This window comes from Somniosus microcephalus, chromosome 5 (genome assembly GCF_052327205.1).
Source record: "Somniosus microcephalus isolate GS21.2 chromosome 5, FLI_Smic_1.0, whole genome shotgun sequence".
Taxonomy (NCBI): Eukaryota; Metazoa; Chordata; class Chondrichthyes; order Squaliformes; family Somniosidae; genus Somniosus; species Somniosus microcephalus.
In genome coordinates, this window is record NC_140991.1 from 246085269 (window position 1) to 246107802 (window position 22534).

At 46.4% G+C, this 22534-nt stretch overlaps 1 protein-coding gene across 3 annotated transcripts in view; it reads left to right on the forward strand.

The window, feature by feature from the left end:
* The window catches only part of sycp2l (synaptonemal complex protein 2-like), a 291748-nt gene that overhangs the window by 207001 nt on the left and 62213 nt on the right, over positions 1 to 22534 (forward strand). For all 3 annotated transcript variants that reach the window (XM_085988796.1, XM_085988797.1, XM_085988798.1), the window contains one exon: positions 14371 to 14500. In XM_085988796.1, the coding sequence (XP_085844922.1) occupies positions 14371 to 14500 (130 nt within the window). The remainder of the gene's footprint in view (positions 1 to 14370; positions 14501 to 22534) is intronic.

A 22534-nucleotide genomic window follows, 5' to 3' on the forward strand; every position in this document is an offset into this window, starting at 1 on the left:
GCCTTGGTGGGGCCGCGGCCAGTGGTTTCCTCATGATTGACTCGAGGGGCTTGTGGTCAGATTCCACAATGACCTATCGGCCATAGACGTACTGGTGGAAACGCTTGCATCCAAACAGAATTGCACCCGCACCCGTACGACCAGATTTAGGAACAGCTTCTTTCCCAGGGCTGTCCTCCTACTGAGCTCCACAAATAAACTCTAAAGCCTGCACATCTACCAATGCACTTTATTATGGTTATATTTATGTTAATATACTACAAGCCAAATGTATGTTGAATGTTTAAATGTCTTAATCCAAATGTACACTCTCGGGAGCCGCAAGCCTACATTTCGTTGTACTGCACTTGTGCACTAACAATGACAAAAGTTGATTTGATTTGATTTTGATATAGCTCTTTCTTGATTTGAGCATAGTTGATTTCACTGTCTGAGAGAGATCTGGAAGCGTAGCCGATGGGCTTTCCTTCTTGCAGTAATACTGCGCCTAGTCTGTACTTTGACGCGTCCACTTGTAGTCTGAGCTCTTTGTTGGGGTCGAAGTAGGCAAGAACTGGTCCTGGTTCTCTGGTGATTAGGTCTTTCATTTTCTGAAATGCTGTGTCGTGTTGTTTGTCCCACAGGAACTCATTGGATTGTTTGAGCAACTGACGCATGGGTGCGTTGATTTCGGAGAGGCTCGGGGCAAACTTGGCTAAGTAGTTAACCATGCCTAGTACTGTCTCTAGCTCTGCGTGGTTCTTCGGTGGCTCCATCTTCTTGATGGCAGGGATTGTCTCTGGATCCGGCTTAATGCCATCAGTTGAGAGGCGATGCCCAAAATAACTGATCTCGGTGGATCCGATTATGCTTTTCTCGGGGTTGAGCTGGATACCTTTCTCCCGTGATCTTTGTAGCATCGCACAGAGGTTCCTGTCATGTTCCTCTCTATTCCTGCCATAGATGAGGATGTCATCTACGATTGTGACTACTCCGTCGAGGCCTTCATAGGTTTCGTCGATCTTCCGCTGGAATTCATCCTGAGCTGAGATAAGACCAAATGGTAAACGCAGAAATCGGTAGCGTCCAAATGGTGTGTTGAACGTTGTTAGCTTAGATGACTCTTCCGTGAGCTTGATAGTCCAGTATCCTGATCGTGCGTCCATTACACTGAAGTAACGTGCTCCCACTAGCTTGGGTGTGATGTCATCTAGCGTTGGTAGAGGATAGTGAGGGCATTTGATAGCCTTGTTCAAATCTCTGGTCGAGACAGACTCTGAGCTTGCCTGTACGTGGTTTCTCAACCACTACTAACGCGTTGACCCACTGTCGGTTCTGTTTCCCGGACGATGATTTCTGTATTCTCCATGCTCTGCAGCTCCTCCTTCAGGCGACTACGTAGAGCAAGGGGTATCCTTCTCGGTGGGCAAACCACAGGGGTTGCTGCTGGGTCAAGGTGAATAGTGCATTCACCTGGGAATAGTCCGATTCCTTTGAAAATGTCAGCAAACTCCTCCATGACTTATCAACTGGTGCTGTCGATGATAGCACTAGCTTGACGAGGTCCATGTCTAAACATGCCTTTAGACCTAGCACTGGCAGTGCTCGAGTGTCAATAATGTAAAAGTCCAACATCATGTCACTTTCTTTGTACTTGCATTTCATCACGCATGTGCCTTTTACAATGAGCTGCTCACCTCCATAGCCGGTCAGTCTGCGTGAGGTGGGCTGTAGCTCACACTCATCCTTCAAGCTGTGATACTCAGAGGAATTACATTAACCTGAGATCCAGTGTCTAGTTTAAACTTAAGCTCTTTGCCCTGTTTTCCTATCTCAATATCGGCAAAAGCTTGCTCAATCTCTGAAATCTGTTTTTTCTGTGACACAGAATCAATAAACAGTTCCTCTGCATTTGGCTCTCTATCTGGCATTTGGCTGTCACCTCACTGTGTGTACTGATTTTCCAAAAACAGTCTTGCAAACTTTAGCAAAGTGGTTCTGTTTACCACATTTAGTACATTGCCTTCCTTTGGCAGGGCAGTACTCCTGTTCTCCATGCCAGTTGTTTCCACAATATCCACAGTTTTTGAAGCGTTTTATGTCTGTCGCCCATTTTTAGAACTCTCGCTGTTCTTTCTGTTCTGAAACACACTCTCTGGGCAGTGTTCTTTGTTGTGTGTCTATTAACTGCGTGCACTGTCTGTTCACTCGAGCTGCTCGTGGCGCCGGTTATGGTTTTCAACTGTGCTTGGGCTATCTCGTGCGATCTAGCTATGTCTATAGCTTTGTCCAGCGTTAGCCCGGACCCAACATTCAAAAGTTTCTCTCTCTTAGCTGAATGTATTCCAAACACGATGCGGTCTCTGACCATCTCTTTATCTGCATATGCACAGTCTTTTACCAGCAGTTTTAATTCGGTCACGAACTGTTCAAACGACTCACTAGCTCCTTGTACTTTCTCCTGAAACTTGTACCTAGTGAATATCGTATTTGTCTTGGGCATCACATATGCTTCAAAACGGTCAAAATAACTTTTCAGTACCTTTGCTTCATCCGCGGCGAGAGACCATGTGTTAAAAATGTGTCTCCCTTTTTCTTCGATCCACAGGAGTAGGTAGCTGCATCTTTCTTCCTCCCCTTTGCTTTTCAGCAGACCCGAAAACATCAACTCCACATGTTGCTTGAACTTGCTCCATTCTCTAGGTAAGTTCAAAGATTCCCAATTCATTCGAGGTAAGGGAGCTCCAACGATGTCCATTTCAAATCCCTGTTCTGACACCATGTCTTGTTTTGCACACTTTGTACAAAAATAATAAATTGCAGGACAATGGAGTATTGCAGTTTAAACTCTTTTAATGAAGCATCAGGTCTGTAAGCTTTCTCAATCAATACAGCACCGTGTGGACAAGATGGAGTCAGGACCCTGGGTCCTCCAAAACAATAGCAGTCCTTACAGATGCCTGCAGGCCAATGACAACTCAGCATGTGAATATAATAGGTATTCCTTACTGATGCCTGCAGGCCAATGATAAATCAATATGCAAATGTTACACCGCGCAGGCTGCTCACCGGCTTTTATACTGTAAATACTGCACATATGCAGGAATTTAAAGGGGCCATGCATTAAGAAACGGGCTGTGCAGAATAAAGCACAGCTTACAGGGAACATTGCTTATTAATCCGTTAAAAGCTCAGTTACTCCAGATTCTACAAGCTCTAACTTTTGAATCTGTTTTAAGTGCGGAACTAGTGGGCAATTAGGCAAGGTTCACGAAATAAGTGATTTCTCTGCAGATTCCATTGAAGGCAGCAACAGCGCAGTCTGTGGAGGAGCAGTGTAATACTAGCGGCAACTTCCGGGTTTCCTCATTTAACTGCGCATGTGTGGACGCCAGAAGTTGCTGTCAATTTTACCCAGTAATAACTAGGGTTGCGAAGGGGTGGAAAGTTTCCGGTAAATTTCCGGAAATTTTCCACGTTAAGTTTAGCTTGGGAATTTGCACATGCTAGCATAATTTTTTTTTTGTATTTCATTTTTTTTCCCCACAGGTCCTCTCTTTAAAATTACTAACAGAGATGGAATCTTAATTATTAAGGAATTTCTTAGTCAATATATGTTTATCTTACTTGGCTTGATTTAATAATTACAAGTTTTGTGTGTGACTGTGAACAAATGTGTCCTGATTGGTTGGATGAGCGATTAGCTCCCTCCTATTGGTGATGTAGCGTCGTGCATGCACAGGTCATGCTTCCATCACATGGAGCATCAGGAAAAATTTACTCACCCTGTTGCAATCGTGCTGATCGACCGCAGTTCGACAGAGATGAATGCCCTTTATTTCTCTGCATAGAACAATGCCACGTTTACTGTCGGATGTGTGGAAGCATTTTACCCCAGGCATTAAAGATGGAAAGACTGTGTACATGTGCAAGCGCTGTACAAAGCCAGATGTAAAGAATGCCACAAAGATGCAGCAGCATTTATCCAAATGCAACAACTTCACACTCAGTTCACAGCAGTCAGCCCAGAGTTCCACTGCTTCCATTCAAGAAAATGATGGTTCACATTCAGCATCAGGCTCCTTATCAGCAACTCCTGGCCCACTTGGAAAGTTCTTTGATACAATGGATAACCATAGCCAGAAGAATGCAGATGAGTGCCTTGCTCGAGCTGTATATGCGACAGGCTCACCCTCATGCTCACAGCCAATGTGTACTGGAAGAGATTTTTCAATGTTATTTGCCCTGCATACTGTCCTCCCACCAGACATGCTTTGTCTACTTATTTGCTGGAGGCTGAGTATAACAGAGTCCAAGGAAAGCTCAAACGATAAGAGATGGCAGACTGTGTTGCAGTTATCTCAGATGGGTGGTCAAATGTACGAGGGGAGGGCATCATAAACTACATCGTCTCCACTCCTCTCCCAGTGTTCTTCAAGAGCACAGACACGAAGGACAACAGACACACAGGCACATACATTGCTGATGAGCTGAAAGCGGTCATCAACGATCTTGGATCACAAAAGGTCTTTGCAGTAGTTACTGACAATGCTGCGAATATGAAGGCTGCTTGGGCTCAAGTGGAGGAGGCCTACCCTCATATTACGTCTATTGGGTGCGCAGCTCTTGGGCTCAACCTGCTCCTCAAGGACATCATGGGTTTGAGAACCATGGAAACATTGTACAAGAGAGCCAAGCAAGTTATTAAGTATGTCGGGGGAAAAAAGGTAGTTGCAGCAACCTACAACTCCAAGCAAAGAACAAGAACACCACACTGAAGCTGCCCAGCAACACTAGATGGGGTGGCGTTGTCATAATGTACAACAGCCTTCTGGAGGGTAAGGAGTCGCTGCAAGAAATGGCAATATCCCAGTCTGGGGATATGGAAACCACCATCAAGAAAATACTGCTGGATGATGTGTTTTGGGAGAGAGTGGTTAGCAGCCTTAAACTACTCTCACCAGTAGCATCTGCAATTGCTCAGATTGAAGGAGATGACGTTGTCTTGTCAGATGTTCTCCGGCTTTTTGCTGATTTTAAAAGAACAAATCAGCATTGCCCTACCCACATCCCTGCTGCTCAAAGCAGAGAAGGCAATTGTTCAATTCATACAGACGCGTCAAGAATTTTGTCTCAAGCCGATTCATGCTGCAGCATACATGCTGGACCCAAAGCATGTTGGGAGACCAATACTTTCTGGAGAACAGATCAACAGTGCTTAGTGTGATTTCTACCCTCTCACGCCACCTCAATCTGGATGTGGGCAAAGTTCTGGGAAGTCTGGCAAAGTTCTCAACCAAGCAAGGTCTTTGGAATGGGGATGGGATATGGGAATCATGCAAGCATATCGGTGCACATACCTGGTGGAAGGGACTTTGTGCATCTGAGGCCCTGTCACCCATTGCTTTGGTGATACTCCAAATCCCACCTTCATCAGCGGCCTCTGAACGAAACTGGTCACATTTTGGGAATATGCATACAAAGGTGCGCAACAGGCTGACTAATGAGAGTGGAGAAACTGGTGGATATCCGGGTGAACCTACAACTTATTGAGCCAGATACAGAAGTGTCCACCACACAGCTAGACAGTGACACAGAGGAGGAAATGGACACATCAGAGCCAGAGTCAGAGAATCGGGAGGAGCAATGATGAGTAGAAGACTTTAAAGGGCCAAAATAAGGACAAATTACAGGCTAAATAAGCTGCCGCTCTTTTTATTTTAGATGGGTCTTTTTTGTGGGGGTTCAATAAAGTTCAAAATTATAACCTAAATAAAGTTTTAAAAGCCTGTTTTTATTTGTATGGAACAGTATGTTTATTTTGATGACAAAGATAATATAAGGGTCAGAGACAAAAACCATCAGTGTGCAAAAAAAACTCAATTCCCATGGGAAATTTCCTCTTTTTAAAAATTCCTGGAATTTTGCAACCCTAGTACAGGAAACTTTGTGCTATCCGGAAGTTGAATGTCCGACAACTTTGATCTAACGGCAGAAATCAGCAGCCGTTTTGGTTAGGTTTTTTTTTTCTCCCAGCATTCTTTTCACAGGCAGGCTCTGGAAAGCGTCTTTGTCGCTTAGCAACAGCTTCAGAGACGCTTCCAAGCTACTGGGCCAAGTGTTTACAAGCTGTTGCTGAGCAACAGTGTTTGTGGTCAGACACGGCAGGCTCTAGAAAGCGTCTCTGTATCTTAGCAACAGCTTCAGAGACGCTTCCAAGCCACGGGCCGAGTGTTTACAAGCTGTTGCTGAGCAACAGTGTTTGTGGTCAGATACTGCAGCGGCGGCAGGTAGCGGGAGCAGCGGACCTGTGGGAGACTTGGCGGCGGCAATAAAAGCGGCAGCGAGGCCTCAGAGCAGCGGCGGCAGGTAGCGGGAGCAGCGGACCTGTGGGAGACTCGGCGGCGGCAATAAAAGCGGCAGCGAGGCCAGGAGAGGCATACCAAACTCCAGTCTGCGAGCTCGGAAGTTGCAGAGGTAAAAAGTAATCGGGGGGTGACGTCACCAGGGAGCAGGTAAGTGATTGGTTGGTTGGTGAGTATTTCTCTCTTTTCATTACAAGCTTGAATTCTGTGGTGTTAAATTTCTAGGGGCTCTGTGTTGTAGTGAGGACAGTTGGTAAATAAAGCACCCTAGAGTATACCTGTAACTGGGGTATTGAATAAATTTTTAGATTAATTAAAGGAGTAAGTCATGGCAGGAGAGCTCAGACCCGTGTTCTGCTCCTCCTGCTCTATGTGGGAAGTCAGGGACGCTGCCAGTGTCCCTGGCGACCATGTGTGCGGGAAATGCATCCAGCTGCAGCTACTTGTAGACCGCATTGTGGCGCTCGAGCTGCGGGTGGATGAGTTTTGGAGCATGCGCGATGCTGAGAGGCTCGTGGATAGCACGTTTAGCGAGTTGTTCACGCCTCAGGGTAGGGCTGCACAGGGGGTGACCATCAGGCGGAGCAACAGAGGCAGGCAGGAAGTGCAGGGGCCCCCTGCGGACATCCCCCTTTCAAACAAGTATACCAAGTTGGATACTGTTGAGGGGGATGACTCACCAGGGGAAGGCAGCAGCAGCCAGCTTCCTGGCACCAGGGACGCTTCTGCTGCTCAGAAAGGGAGGAAAAAGAGTGGGAGAGCAATAGTGGTAGGGGATTCTATCGTAAGGGGAACAGATAGGCGTTTCTGTGGCCGCAAACGTGACTCCAGGATGGTTTGTTGCCTCCCTGGGGCCAGGGTCATGGATGTCACTGAGCGGCTATAGGGCATTCTTAAGGGGGAGGGTGAGCAGGCAGAGGTCGTGGTCCACATTGGGACCAGGGGGATGAGGTCCTGCATCAAGAATTTAGGGAGCTAGGTAACAGATTAAAGAGCAGGACCTCAAAGGTTGTAATCTCTGGATTACTCCCAGTGCCACGTGCTAGTGAGTATAGGAATAGGAGGATAGAGCAGATGAATGCGTGGCTAATGAGTTGGTGTAGGGGGGAGGGTTTTACTTTCCTGGACCACTGGGCCTGCTTCTGGGGAAGGTGGGACTTGTACAAGTCGGACGGGTTGCACCTGAACCAGAGCGGGACAAATATCCTTGCGGGGAGGTTTGCTAGCACTGTTGGGGGGGGTTTAAACTAACTTGGCAGGGGGATGGGATACAGAGAGGAGCTGAAAGAGGGGGTGATGTGCTGCCAATTATAGAGAAAAAAACACGTCAGCTTGGTAGACGGGGCAAATATACAAGGGCAAGGCTGGATGGCATCTATTTTAATGCAAGGAGTCTTGCAAATAAGGTGGATGAACTGAAGGTGTTGATAAACACATGGGAGTATGATATTGTTGCTATCACGGAGACATGGTTGAGGGAGGGGCAAGACTGGCAGCTCAATATTCCGGGGTACAGAATCTTCAGGCGAGACAGAGGGGGGTATAAGAGGAGGGGGTGTAGTAATATTAATTAAGGAGTCAATTACTGCAGTAAGGAGGGATGACATATTAGCAGGTTCCTCTAATGAGGCCATATGGGTGGAGCTTAAAAACAAGAAGGGGGCAAGCACTTTGCTGGGAGTGTACTATAGGCCTCCAAACAGTCAGGGGGAGATAGAGGAACAGATATGTAGGCAAATCTCAGAGAAATGTGCAAATAATAGGGTAATAATAATGGGGGATTTCAACTTCCCCAATATTAACTGGGATAGTCAGAGTGTGAAAGGCACAGAGGGTGTAGAATTCGTAAAGTGCATCCAGGAGAGCTTTTTGAGCCAGCATGTAGAAGGTCCTACAAGAGAGGGGGCGGTACTGGACCTAATTCTAGGGAATGTGGCTGGCCAAGTGGAAGAAGTGCTAGTAGGTGAGCACTTTGGTGACAGTGACCATAATATGGTGAGATTTAAGGTGGTCATGGAAAAGGACAGGGATGGGCCGGAAATAAAGGTTCTAAATTGGGGGAAGGCCGATTTTAATAGGATAAGGCAGGATCTGGCCAAAATGGACTGGGATCAGCTACTGGTAGGAAAATCCGCATCGGAGCAATGGGAGGCTTTCAGAAGGGAGATTGAGATCATACAATGGCAACATGTTCCCGTAAAGGTCAAGGGTGGTTCCAAAAACCACAGGGAACCGTGGATGTCAGGGGATATACGAGAATGGATTAGAAAAAAAAGGAGGGCTTTTGGCAGATACAAAAGGCTAAAGACGGAGGAAGCCCTAGAGGAGTACAAAAAGTGCAGGGGGATACTTAAAAAAAGAAATTAGGAGATCAAGGAGGGGCCATGAAATAACACTGGCGAGCAAAATAAAGGAAAATCCTAAGATGTTTTATAAGTATATTAAGGGTAAGAGGATAACTAGGGAAAAAATAGGGCCCATTAGGGACAAAAGTGGCAATCTGTGTGTGGAGCCGGAAGATGTAGGAGGGGTTCTAAATGAATTTTTTGCATCTGTTTTCACTATGGAGAGGGACGATGTAGACATAGAAATAGGGCGGGGGGACTGTGATATGCTCGAACACATTAACATCGAGCGGGAGGAGGTATTGGCGGTTTTAGCAGGCCTAAAAATGGATAAATCCCCAGGCCCGGACAAAATGTATCCCAGGCTGCTGTGTGAGGCAAAGGAAGAGATTGCGGGGGCTCTAACACACATATTCAGAACCTCTCTGGCCACAGGGGATGTGCCAGAGGACTGGAGAACCGCTAATGTAGTTCCATTATTCAAGAAGGGGAGTAGGGAAAAACCGGGGAACTACAGGCCAGTGAGCCTAACATCAGTGGTGGGAAAATTATTGGAAAAAATTCTGAGGGACAAAATCAGTCTCCACTTGGAGAGGCAAGGATTAATCGGGGATAGTCAACATGGCTTTGTCAAGGGAAGATCATGTCTGACTAATTTGATTGAATTTTTTGAGGGGGTGACTAGGTGTGTGGATGAGGGTTACGCAGTGGATGTGGTATACATGGATTTCAGTAAGGCCTTCGATAAAGTCCCGCACAGGAGACTGGTCAAGAAGGTAAGAGCCCATGGAATCCAGGGTGCCTTGGCACGTTGGATACAAAACTGGCTTAGTGGCAGAAGGCAGAGGGTGATGTTCGAAGGTTGTTTTTGTGACTGGAAGCCTGTGGCCAGTGGGGTACCACAGGGATCGGTGCTGGGTCCCTTGCTGTTTGTGGTCTATATTAATGACTTGGATATGAATGTAAAAGGTATGATCAGTAAGTTCGCGGATGATACAAAAATTGGTAGGGTGGTAAATAGCGAGGAGGGTAGTCTCAGTCTGCAGGACGATATCGATGGGTTGGTCAGATGGGCGGAACAGTGGCAAATGGAATTTAACCCGGAAAAGTGCGAGGTGATGCACTTTGGGGGGACTAACAAGGCAAGGGAATACACAATGAATGGTAAGACCCTAGGCAAGACGGAGGGTCAGAGGGATCTGGGTGTGCAAGTACACAGATCCCTGAAGGCGGCGGAACAGGTGGATAAGGTGGTAAAAAAGGCATATGGGATACTTGCCTTCATTAGCCGAGGCATAGAATATAAGTGTAAAAAGTCACACAACACCAGGTTATAGTCCAACAGCTTTATTTGAAATCACAAGCTTTCGGAGTGCTGCTCCTTCTTCAGGTGAAGTGGAGAAATGCATAAAGACACAGCTTATATAGTCAGAGAATCATGTCAGATGTTTACAGGTAACCTTTCCAACTGCCATTAATCACACCTCGGCAGAGAGATAATCACAGCAGTCAAAGGTGTGAATGGTATCCAAACAGGTCAGTCAGGGAAACATTACATCAAAGAACAATGAGATGGGGTCAAATATTGCAGATGCTGGGGTCTGTATGAAAAACAAAAAAACAGACAAAAATCATTTTTTTTTTGGCTGGAAATCACAGCAGGTCCGGCCGCATCCGTGTAGAGAGAACAAGCCAATGTCGACTCGAGTCTGGATGACCCTGCATCAGGTGGGGTTACATGTAGCGTGACATGAACCCAAGATCTCTGTTGAGGCCGTCCTCATGGGTGCGGAACTTGGCTATCAGTTTCTGCTCGACGATTTTGCGTTGTCGTGTGTCTCGAAGGCCACCTTGGAGAATGCTTACCCGAAGATCGGAGGCTGAATGTCCTTGACTGCTGAAGTGTTCCCCGACTGGGATGGGCACCTACAGACACTGAAAGACGCCCTTGTAAGAACGGGATATGACGCTCGACTCGTCGATCGACAGTTCCGACGGGCCACAGCGAAAAATCGCATAGACCTCCTCAGAAGACAAACACGGGACACAACCAACAGAGTACCCTTCGTCGTCCAGTACTTCCCCGGAGCGGAGAAACTACGCCATGTTCTTCGCAGCCTTCAACATGTCATCGATGATGACGAACACCTCGCTAAGGCCATCCCCACGCCTCCACTACTCGCTTTCAAACAGCTGCCTAACCTCAAACAGACCATCGTTCGCAGCAAATTACCCAGCTTTCAGGAACAGCGACCATGACACCACACAACCCTGCCACAGCAACCTCTGCAAGACATGCCAGATCATCAACACAGATACCATCATCACACGTGAGGACACCACCCACCAGGTACATGGTACATACTCATGTGACTCGGCCAACGTTGTCTACCTCATACTACAGGAAGGATGTGATAGCTTTGGAGAGGGTGCAGAGGAGATTCACCAGGATGCTACCAGGGCTGGAACGCTTCAGCTATGAAGAGAGACTGGACAGATTGGGTTTGTTTTCCTTGGAGCAGAGGAGGCTGAGGGGGGACATGATTGAGGTGTACAAAATTATGAGGGGCATAGATAGGATGGATACTAAGGAGCTTTTTCCCTTAGTAGAAGGGTCAATAACTAGGGGGCATAGATTCAAGGTAAAGGGCGGGAAGTTTAGAGGGGATTTGAGAGAACTTTTTCACCCAGAGGGTGGTTGGAGTCTGGAACTCACTGCCCGGAAGGGTTGTGGAGGCTGGAACCCTCACAACATTCAAGACGCATTTGGATGAGCACTTCAAATGCCATAGCATACAAGGCTACGGACCAAATGCTGGAATATGGGATTAGATTAGACAGGGCGTGATGGCCGGCGCGGACACGATGGGCCAAAGGGCCTCTATCCGTGCTGTATGACTCTATGACTACGATGAAAAGCTCCTATCTGATAACATTGGCGCTGGTCTATCCGGAGCTTTTAAAAAAAACGGCAGTAGCTCGGTCCCATGGGTGCCGGATAGCACAAAGTTTCCTGTAATAACGGTGAGCGCTGACAGCCACGCGTTATCAGTGCAACCAAATCTGAGCCAGTAAGCTTCCTTGTTAAATGAACTGGATATTTTGCGATGTCTCCATGTTTACTACTTCTCTCATGAAAGGCAGAACTAGTGAGATGATGCTGAATACAAAATGTCATTTTTAATAAAAAAACAAAAATTGAGGGTGTGATTGGAAATGAAAATGGGAACAATCAAGTTTCAAGTTGCAAATGTAGAAATTAAAGTAAGCTTCAGTCTTTGTATGGTTTTGGGTCTCTGAAGTTGCAGTAAATCATGAATCTTTCCATTTCTATATTCTACACGATATTGATAAAGATGGTGCAAGGATGAGGCGCTGTCACTGCTGTAACTGGAGAAGTGGCTGGCAGATCTGTGGTAGCCTATTTCTTGTGATTACCCTTGATGTATCTGCATGGTAAAATAGTAACGTTACTGCCACTATAAAAATGGGTAGAGAAACTGTAAATGCTTATTGCTGACTGAGGTAGTCGTGGTTCTTCTATTAAGAAGGCAAATGGTATGTTGGCCTTCATAGCGAGAGGATTCGAGTACAGGAGCAAGGATGTCTTGCTGCAGTTGTACAGGGCCTTGGTGAGCCCACACCTTGAGTATTGTGTGCAGTTTTGGTCACCTTATCTGAGGAAGGATATTCTTGCCATGGAGGGAGTTCAGCGAAGATTCACCAGACTGATACCTGGGATGGCAGGAATGATGTATGAGGAGAGATTGGGTCGATTGGGCTTATATTCGCTGGAGTTTGGAAGAATGAGAGGGGATCTCATTGAAACTTATAAAATTCTAACAGGACTAGACAGACTAGATGCAGGAAGGATGTTCCCGATGGCAGGGGAGTCCAGAACCAGGGATCACAGTCTAAGGATAAGGGGTAAGCCATTTAGGACTGAGATGAGGAGGAATTTCTTCACCCAGAGAGTGGTGAACCTGTGGAATTCTCTACCACACAAGGCAGTTGAGGCCAATTCATTAAATATATTCAAGAAGGAGTTAGATATATTTCTTAAGGCTAAAGGGATCAAGGGATATGGGGAGAAGGCAGGGACAGGGTACTGAATTTGGATGATCAGTGATCGCATTGAATGGCGGAGCAGGCTCGAGGGGCCGAATGGCCTACTCCTGCTCCTATCTTCTATGTTCCTATGTTAAACTGTTGGTGTGTTTTTCTTCATGCAACAGGGAGGTTACAAGTGACATTAACTCCTGAGAAGTTTCACTTGACATAGCCTCATACCACCGAATGGCTGAGTGAAAATTCTCTTTTTAAAAGAGGTAAGGCAGAAACATGCGACCAGATGCTCTGCCGAGTAGTAAAGTGCTAGTGATTCAGTGTCTGCCCTTTTATTCTAAGGGGCAGCAACCCAGGGACAGAACAAAGTCTTGTATTTAATATATGGTAGTAATATCGCCATTGCTGATCAGATTTGATGACTTGTATTCTAATGTGTTTGCAAATGCATTGGATAGAGTCATTTGGAAAAATACTTGGTTTCTTCAGTGTAGCACTGCAGTGCTGTCTTTTGGATGAGGTACTAAAACTCGAGCCCTGTCTGCCTGCTCTGGTGGTTCACGGCACCTTTTTAAGAGCAGCAGGGCGTTCTTATGATGGTTTGGGAAAATTGAGATTTTTCTTAATTATCTACAGATTAAATAGTGATTATTTGCTGTATTTTCAGTGCACTGCTGTAGACCTAACCCTGTATTATGATTGTAATATTATATATTTGGAATCCAGCTGGTGTTGCTATCAATGGAATATTGCACAAGTATGGGTTATCTTTGGAGAAATAATGCTATTTCCATCTCTGGTGCTCTTGTGTATTTTCATTTCAGAAGAAAGCCTTGCCTCCTATGCCTTAGTTGGAAACATTTAGTCCTGGCTTAAAGGTCCTTGTCCATTCACAGTTTTACATGGACTGGGAATATAGTGTCAGCAGAAGACAACATTCTTTTTAAAGGCTAAATGCTTTTGCGTTACCATTGTGTTTTGTTCAAGGTTCAAAATTAATTTGCCTTCTCTAAATGCAGCCATATTATGGCCTCGTGGAGGGTGAAGTAAATGTGTAATACATTTACCTACTGTCAGAATTTCTCTCATGGTTTTCCTTTTAGCATAAATCAGCTGTAAATTTCCTAGAAGTGTAAATAGTCATGATACTGTGATATCTGTCAGATAATATCATGCTCCTAAATATAGTGTATGGATACTAATCTACATTGTATTCAACTGGCTCTATTAAGATTACTTACAGGAAACTTTCGTTTAAACGGCAGTTAAATATCCGGAACGCGCTATCCACCGGCAAAATTCAGGAGTTGGTTCAGCTAACTTTTTTTACTTTGTTATTTTTTTTTACTCATTTGTGGCTGTGCAAACGTCTAGCTGAAGCAGTTGCTAAGCTACAGAGATGCTTGCAAGCTGTGCTGATTGTTTTGAAGCTGTTGAGGGTTTGTTGCTTTAGACGGAGCTCAGAAGCTTTTAATCTTTTAACTATAGCGCTCGGTTCTCCGGCAGTTTTGATGGGCCGGCACCAGCTCGGTCCCGTCCGTGCCGGATACCAGAAAGTTTCCTGTATAATGGAGAAATGTAAGTTGATTAAAGCTTTGTTTTGTTTTTGGCTGAAGGTAACTGTGAAAACGCAGTTACAAACTTCTTTAGATAAACAGAAAATGCCTCAAACTGGACAGATGCTTTCAGAATTTTCAGAACTGCAACACACACCAGTTCCTGTACAGAAAGCCAAGAGGATTAAAAGTAAGACCTTAATCTTAGATTTGGAATAGTTCTTCTAATGAAATCCCAATTCAGCAATTTTGGAACTCAAAACAGAAATTGTTAAAGTAATATGAAATAAATCTCACGTTTGTGTACATAATCCCACATTGAAAGTAACTGTAGTCAAATTATATGCAATGCGTTTTATGCTTTGATAAATGTCACATACTTAGGAAGATTAAGGCCCATGGTATTGAAAGTGAAGACCTGGAATGGAGGGATTGTTAAAGGATAGAAATAAAGGCCTCAATATTAATTCTGAGACGTGTTGGCAGCGGGGGAGGGTTCCGATATCGCACGGAAAACCTGGAAGGAATTTTAGCACGTCTGTCTATGGCATTTTAACGCAGCCACCTCTATTATTTTACTTCTGGGATTGGCGTTGATTGCGTGGCAGTTGCCGTGGGGACCCGCATGATGTGATCTCAACTCCACTATTTAAAGGGCCAATCCAAAGATGGAATTTGGAAGGGTTAAGTGTTTGCACAAAGAGAGGGAGAAGTTTCATGATGGATTCAGGATGGTCAAGGTCTGTGCCTCGATTTAACTTGTTCTACTGGGGTCATTGAGGAGCCGGAGAGATACTCTTTCCCCAGCAATGGGAGGAAGAAACCTGCTGCTGCCACAAAGGCGGCGTGGCTGGAGGTGGCCCAGGTGGTCGTCCGAAGAAGCCATGTGCCGTGCTCCTGGATTCAGTGCAGGAAGGACCTAACCAAATCAGGAAAGATGTGTACAGTTGCACGTTCACCTACATCCTGCTGTGCACATCACCCCACCCCCATGCTCTTCTTTGTCAAGCCTACTCAATCACATCACTCCTCACACCCACTTACCTTGCAAGCACACCCATCCTCTTTCCTCATCTATTTATCCACCACTGCCACTTGCCCTCCTCCTTGTGCAACTTCATGCCTCTTTGACAGTCACCCTCACCAAATGCACTGCATCCATTGTGTGAAGACATGTCATTACATTCACTCATGGGTTTCTTTTTTTTCTCCGTCGCAGTAGAAGAGTGCACAGAATGAGAGGGAAAGAACAGGAGGTGGTCCTCCACAGACCTCGCAGCTAGCAAGTGCAGAGGAGGAAGCGCTGGAGATCATTGGCGTTTCTGGCCATTGGCAATGGGGACCTTCCAGCTACCTTTTGACACAATTAAATATCAGTGACGGCACTCAGTCATGTTGACTTGATTTCCACAGTGAGTGAAATATTACCATCTTCATAATTTGCGACATACTTACCTTGCCAGTACTAATTAATATCTTTTCTCTCCGCCAGGGCCTTCACACATGCAGCAAGAGTCACTGAACCTCACAGACGACGAATCCTCAGAGGAGTTGATTCATTCTGAGGCTGCACCATCACAGGACTCAAGTTTACCATGCGCTAGAATAAATACACGCACTTCGGTGGGGCCAGTTAAACAGATACTGTACGATAGCAAAATGCTGCAGATGCTGCAAATCCGAAATAACAACAGAAAATGCTGGAAAAACTCAGCAGGCCAGGCAACATCCGTGGAGAGAGAAATAGTGTCAACGTTTCAGGTCAAAACCCTTCGTCAGGATACTGTAGTTGGGTTTTCACCTGATGACTCTCACTTCACAAGTGAGCAAGAGCAGATGGTGGTGGCAGGGACAGCAATGGAGAGCCTGCGTCAGAAGGTGCAGCTCTGTCCAAGCTCTACTCAGCTGGACACAGATGCTGTACCCTGGGGGCTATTGATGACGAGGATAATCGTTGAGCAGCGAAGACTACAATGTACTGATGGGCCTTCCAAGCACACTGACCACAATTGCAGAGAGAATGGAGGAGTCCAGGTTAAGCATGAGCGGATTGATGTCGCAAGGCATTGCAGTGATAACTTCTTGCATGGCTAGAGTGGCCAACTCCGTAGAGCAGCAAACATGGCTATCAAATAAGTCCATGCATGCCTTGACTATGGCCGTGCAGACTTAGGATGCCAACATGTCTGCCACCTTAAATAGGATGACATAACTTAGCCATGGCCTTACAGCCCCATGCTGATCTGCACCAAAGAGACTCCAGCAGAATGGTAACAGTGAAGTGCGGCTGGTCCATGAGAGGGATGATAGTGAACGGGGGCATGGACGCAACGGCCACCACCAAGAGACATTCGGGCAGGTGACCAAAAGTTTGGCCAGAGACGTAGGATTTAAGGAGGAAAGAGAGGCGGAGAGGTTTAGGGAGGGAATTCCAGAGCTTAGGGCCTAGGCAACAGAAGGCACGGCTGCCAATAGTTGAGCAATTATAATCAGGGATACTCGAGGGCAGAATTAGAGGAGCCGGGGGGTTGAAGGAGATTCGAGATAGGGAGGGGCGAGGCCATGGAGGCATTTGAAAACAAGAATGAGAATTTTGAAATCGAAGCGCTGCTTCACCGGGAGCCAATGTAGATCAGCGAGCACGGGAGATGGGCGAACGGGACTTGGTGCGAGTTAGGACACGGGCAGCTGAGTTTTGGATGACATCAAGTTTACGTAGGGTGGAATGTGGGAAGCCAGCCAGGAGTCTTTGGAATAGTCAAGTCTAGAGGTAACAAAGACATGGATGAGGGTTTCAGCAGTGGATGAGCTGAGGCAAGGACGGAGACAGGTGATGTTACGGAGGAGGAAATAGGCGGTCTTTGTTATGCTGCGGCTATGTGGTCGGAAGCTCATTTCAGGGTCAAATATGACACCAAGGTTGCGAACAGTGTGGTTCAGCCTCAGACAAATGTTAGGGAGAGGTATGGAGTTGGTGGAAGCGCGTCGAGGGAGCAGGAAGTAGGTCGCATGGATAAGATGAGCGCGAAGAGGTCATGAGGGGAGATCGAAGAGAAACTGGAGAAAGATGCGAGTTCAGGATTAGGGCAGGGGGGAACCTTAGAGGAAGTTTGCTCCGGTGGGCATGGGGAAGGAAGAGAAGTAGCAGAGGCAGCTGAACGGATGGTCTCAATCTTGGAGACAAAGAACTCCATGAGATTCTCACACTTGTAGTCAGAGGAGAGGGTGGAGAAGACAGGGGGGAGGGGTTTAGGAAGGCGGTTGGCAGTGGCGAATAGAAGCCGGGGTTCATCTTTGCATTCCAGAATCATTCTGGAATAGTGAGCAATTTTGGCAGACGAGAGTAGGACCCGATAATGCTTTGTGGTCCAGCCAGACTTGGCGGTGAATGGCTAAACCAGTTGTCTGCCCTATCTGTTCAAGTCTGCATCCCTTGGACTTAAGGGAACGAAGATGTGGGCCGTACCAGGGGGAACGGCCAGGGTGAGAGAGATTAATTGTTTTAACAGGGACTAGGGCATCAAAGATGGTGGTGAGGGTGTGGTTGAGCAGATCGGTAGCTGCAGAAATGTCATGGCGAATGGAGGGCCAAAGGCTGGACAGTTGGAATTTCATGAGTGCAGTTGTAAGAGAGTTGAGAGAGTGTTTTTCAGAGGCAAACACAGAAGGGAGTAGGGGAAGGGAGATGTGGGTGGAGAGCAGTATGAGGAAGTGGTCAGAGATGGCCTTATCTGCGATTGACACGATGGGAGTAGCGAGGCCACGAGAGATGGCAAGGTCAAGGGGGTGGCCATGAATATGGGTTGGAGCGTTTACATGGAGGGAGAGGGTAAGGGAGGAGGGGAGGCGAGTGCATTCAGGAGAGAAAGCATGATGAATTGAGATGGAGGGAGAGATTAAGGGAGGATAGGAGGCTAGTGAACTCAGAGGAGAGAAACATAGAAACATAGAAGATAGGAGCAGGAGTAGGCCATTCGTCCCTTCGAGCCTGCTCTGCCATTCAATGAGATCATGGCTGATCATCCAAATTCAGTACCCTGTCCCTGCCTTCTCCCCATATCCCTTGATTCCTTTAGCCTCAAGAAATATATCCAACTCTTTTTCTTGAATATATTTAATGAACTGGCCTCCACCGCCCTCTGTGGCAGAGAATTCCACAGGTTCACCACTCTCTGGGTGAAGAAATTCCTCCTCATTTCAGTCCTAAATGGCTTACCCCTTATCCTTAGACTATGACCCCTGGTTCTGGACTCCCCGGCCATCAGAAACATCCTTCCTGCATCTAGTCTGTCCAGACCTGACAGAATTTTATAGGTTTCGATGAGACCCCCTCTCAATCTTCTAAACTCCAGTGAGTATAAGCCCAATTGACACAATCTCTCCTCGTACGTCATTCCTGCCATCCCAGGTATCAGCCTGGTGAATCTTCGCTACACTCCCTCCATGACAAGAACGTCCTTCCTCCGGTAAGGTGACCAAAACTGCACACAATACTCAAGGTGCGGTCTCACCAAGGCCCTGTACAACTGCAGCAAGACGTCCTTGTTCTTGTACTCGAACCCTCTTGCTACGAAGGCCAACATACCATTTGCCTTCTTAACCGCCTGCTGCACCTGCATGCTTACCTTCAGCGACTGGTGCACAAGAGCACCCAGGTCTCTTTGCACTTCCCCTTCTCCCAATCTATTGCCATTCAAATAATCTGCCTTCCTGTTTTTGCCACCAAAGTGGATAACCTCACATTTATCCACATTATAGTGCATTTGCCATGTTTCTGCCCAATCACCCAACCTGTCCAAATCGTACTGGAGTTTCATGACATCCTCCTCACCGCATACCCTCCCACCCAGCTTTGTGTCGTCTGTAAATTTGGAGATATTACATCCAATTCCCTCATCCAGATCATTAATATATGTTGTGAACAGCTGGGGTCCTAGGACCGATCCTTGCGGTACTCCACTAGTCACTGCCTGCCACTCGGAAAATGACCCGTTTATTCCAACTCTTTGCTTTCTGTCTGCCAACCAGTTCTCTATCCACGTCAATACCTTGCCCCCAATCCCATGTGCCTTAATTTTGCACGCTAACCTCTTATGCGGGACCTTATCGAAAGCCTTCTGAAAGTCCAAATACACCACATCCACTGGTTCTCCCTTATCTATTTTACCAGTTACATCCTCAAAAAGTTCCAGTAGATTAGTCAAGCATGATTTACCTTTTGTAAATCCATGTTGACTTTGTCCGATCCTGTCACTGCTTTCCAAGTGCTCTGCTATTACATCTTTTATAATGGACTCTAGCATTTTCCCCACTACCGATGTCAGGCTTACCGGTCTATAATTCCCCGCTTTTTCTCTGCCACCTTTTTTAAATAGTGGGGTAACATTAGCTACCCTCCAATCCATGGGTACTGTTCCAGAGTCTATCGAGTTCTGGAAGATGACCAGCAATGCATCTACTATTTCTAGGGCCACTTCCTTAAGTACCCTGGGATGTAGATTATCAGGCCCTGGGGACTTATCGGCCTTCAGTCCCATCAATTTTCCTAACACCATTTCCCTACAAATACTGATTTCTTTCAGTTCCACCCTTTCATCAGACCCTATGTTCCGCGGTATTTCTGGGAGGTTATTTGCATCCTCCTTTGTGAAGACAGAACCAAAATATGTATTTAGTTGGTCTGCCATTTCTTTGCTCCCCATTATAAATCCCCTCGATTCTGACTGCAAGGGACCTACGCTTGACTTCACCAATCTTTTTCTCTTTACATATCTATAAAAGCTTTTACAGTCAGTTTTTATGTTCCCTGAAAGCTTACTCTCATATTCTATTTTCCCTTTCTTAATTAATCCCTTTGTCCTCCTTTGTTGAATCCTAAACTGCTCCCAATCCTCAGGATTATTGCTTTTTCTGGCCAATTTGTATGTCCTCTCCTTGGATCTTATGCTATCCCTAATTTCCCTTGTTAGCCACGGTTGAGTCACCTTTTTTGTTTTATTTTTATGCCAAACTGGGATGAACAACTTCTGTAGTTCATCCATTCGGCCTTTGAATGTTTGCCATTGCCTATCCACCGTCAACCCTTTGAGTGCCATTCCCCAATCAATCTTACCCAACTCGCTCCTCAGACCATCGTAGTTTCCTTTATTTAAATTGAGGACCCTAGTTTCTGAGTCAACTACTTCATTCTCCATCTTAATGAAGAATTCGATCATATTATGATCGCTCCGACCCAAGGGGCCTCGTACAACAAGATTGCTAATTAATCCTTTCTCGTTACATAATACCCAGTCTAAGATGGCCTGATCTCTGGTTGGTTCCTGGACATATTGGTCCAGGAAACCATCCCGTAAACACTCCAGGAATTCCTCCTCCACAGTATTGTTACTAATTTGGTTAGCCCAATCTATATGTAGATTAAAGTCACCCATGATGACTGCTGTGCCCTTATTGCACGCTTCTTTAATTTCCCTTTTAATGCCATCCCCAACCTCCGCCTTACTGTTTGGAGGTCTATATACCACTCCCACTAATGTTTTTTTCCCCTTAGTATTTCTCAATTCTACCCATACAGATTCCACATCATCAGAGCTAATATCCTTCATTACAATTGTGTTAATCCCTTCTTTAACCAGTAATGCTACCCCTCCTCCCTTTCCTTTTTGCCTATCTCTCCTGAATATCGAATACCCCTGGATGTTGAGTTCCCAGTCTTGGCCGTCCTTGAGCCACGTTTCCGTAATCCCAACCAAATCATATTCGTTTACCTCTATTTGCGCAGCCAATTCATCCACCTTATTACAAATGCTCCTCGCATTAAGACACAAAGCCTTCAGGCTTGTTTTTGTAACGCTCTTAGACCTATTAGAATTATTATTTACTGAGAGCATGATGAATTGAGATGGAGGTTGAAATCACCGAGGATGAGAAGTCATTCGGTGCTGAGGGAGGAAAGCAGTGAAGATATCTCAGTAATAACATTTTTATGGTACTTGGGTGGGTGGTAAAGAGCAATAATTTTAAATGAGACGTGAGGGGGGTGGGATAAGGCGAGATGCTCAAAGGAGGAGAAAGTGCCGGTGGAGTAGGGGGACAGACCAGGGTGTGATTTGGTGATGAGAGACACAACACCACCACAGCGGTCTGAGCGGGGCAAGTGGTGGAAGGTAGAGCCAGGCAGGGGGGGCTTCATTTACGGGTAAGGTGTCATCACCCCTCGACCAAGTTTCCGTCGGGGCTATGATATCAATGCAATCATCCACGATAAGCTCATGGATGGCAAGGGCCTTGTTCACAAGTGAACAGAGATTCTGGAGGGAGAAGCGGAGAGGGTCGGTGATGTCTGCCCCACTGCCAGTGTCCACAGGGTCAGTGCTGGGAGGGGTGAGTTGGACAGGGAGGAGATTGGCAAGATTTGCCCTCAGTGGGCCCACTGGGCAGGAAGGTCGGCGAGAGAGTAGGATGGGACAGTTAGGATTGCTGCTCGTAAGGAAGCAGCGACGAGTGCCTCGATGGGCCCTTCATAGAATGCCGAGAGGCACAGGAGGAAGCTGTGGGCTTATCTAAGAGGGAGTCAAGCCTGGGACAGCGGCAGGAAAGCAGGATGGTTGAAGAGTAATGAAGGATTGGGGTAGGGATTTGGGAGGGCAGAGTATCCGAGAGAGGAGAGATAAAAGGAGGCATGACGACAGGAGAGAGTAGTCGGAGGGATGGTGAGAAAATGACGAGAGGGGGAAAAAGTGGTACTCGGTGTGCGTCCCACCCCCCACAGTCAGTACCTGACTGTGTCCCGATGGCCGAGTCTGCCCCTGCACAGGTACTGGTGGAGCTGTCTTTGGCAGGACCCTTGGGCTCCAAAACCCAGAGGTCATCAGCCAAGACCATCTCGGCAGTCTGAGCAGGGATCTGAGCAGCCTGCCTCTACCTCTGCTGAAGCCACAGGGGTTGCACCATGGAGGAGAGGAAGGAAAAGGAAGTGGAAAGCTTTGCAGTTGCACAAGGATATGCACATGGGTGTATGAGAAAATGTTATGTTAAGTTTCTGTTCAGTTAAAGCACAAATTTTATTTTTTTGCACCTCTTTCCTGCCTTGCCCATTCTTGTAAAAAGTCACACAACACCAGGTTATAGTCCAACAGCTTTATTTGAAATCACAAGCTTTCGGAGCGCTGCTCCTTCTTCAGGTGAAGTGGAGAAATGCATAAAGACACAGCTTATATAGTCA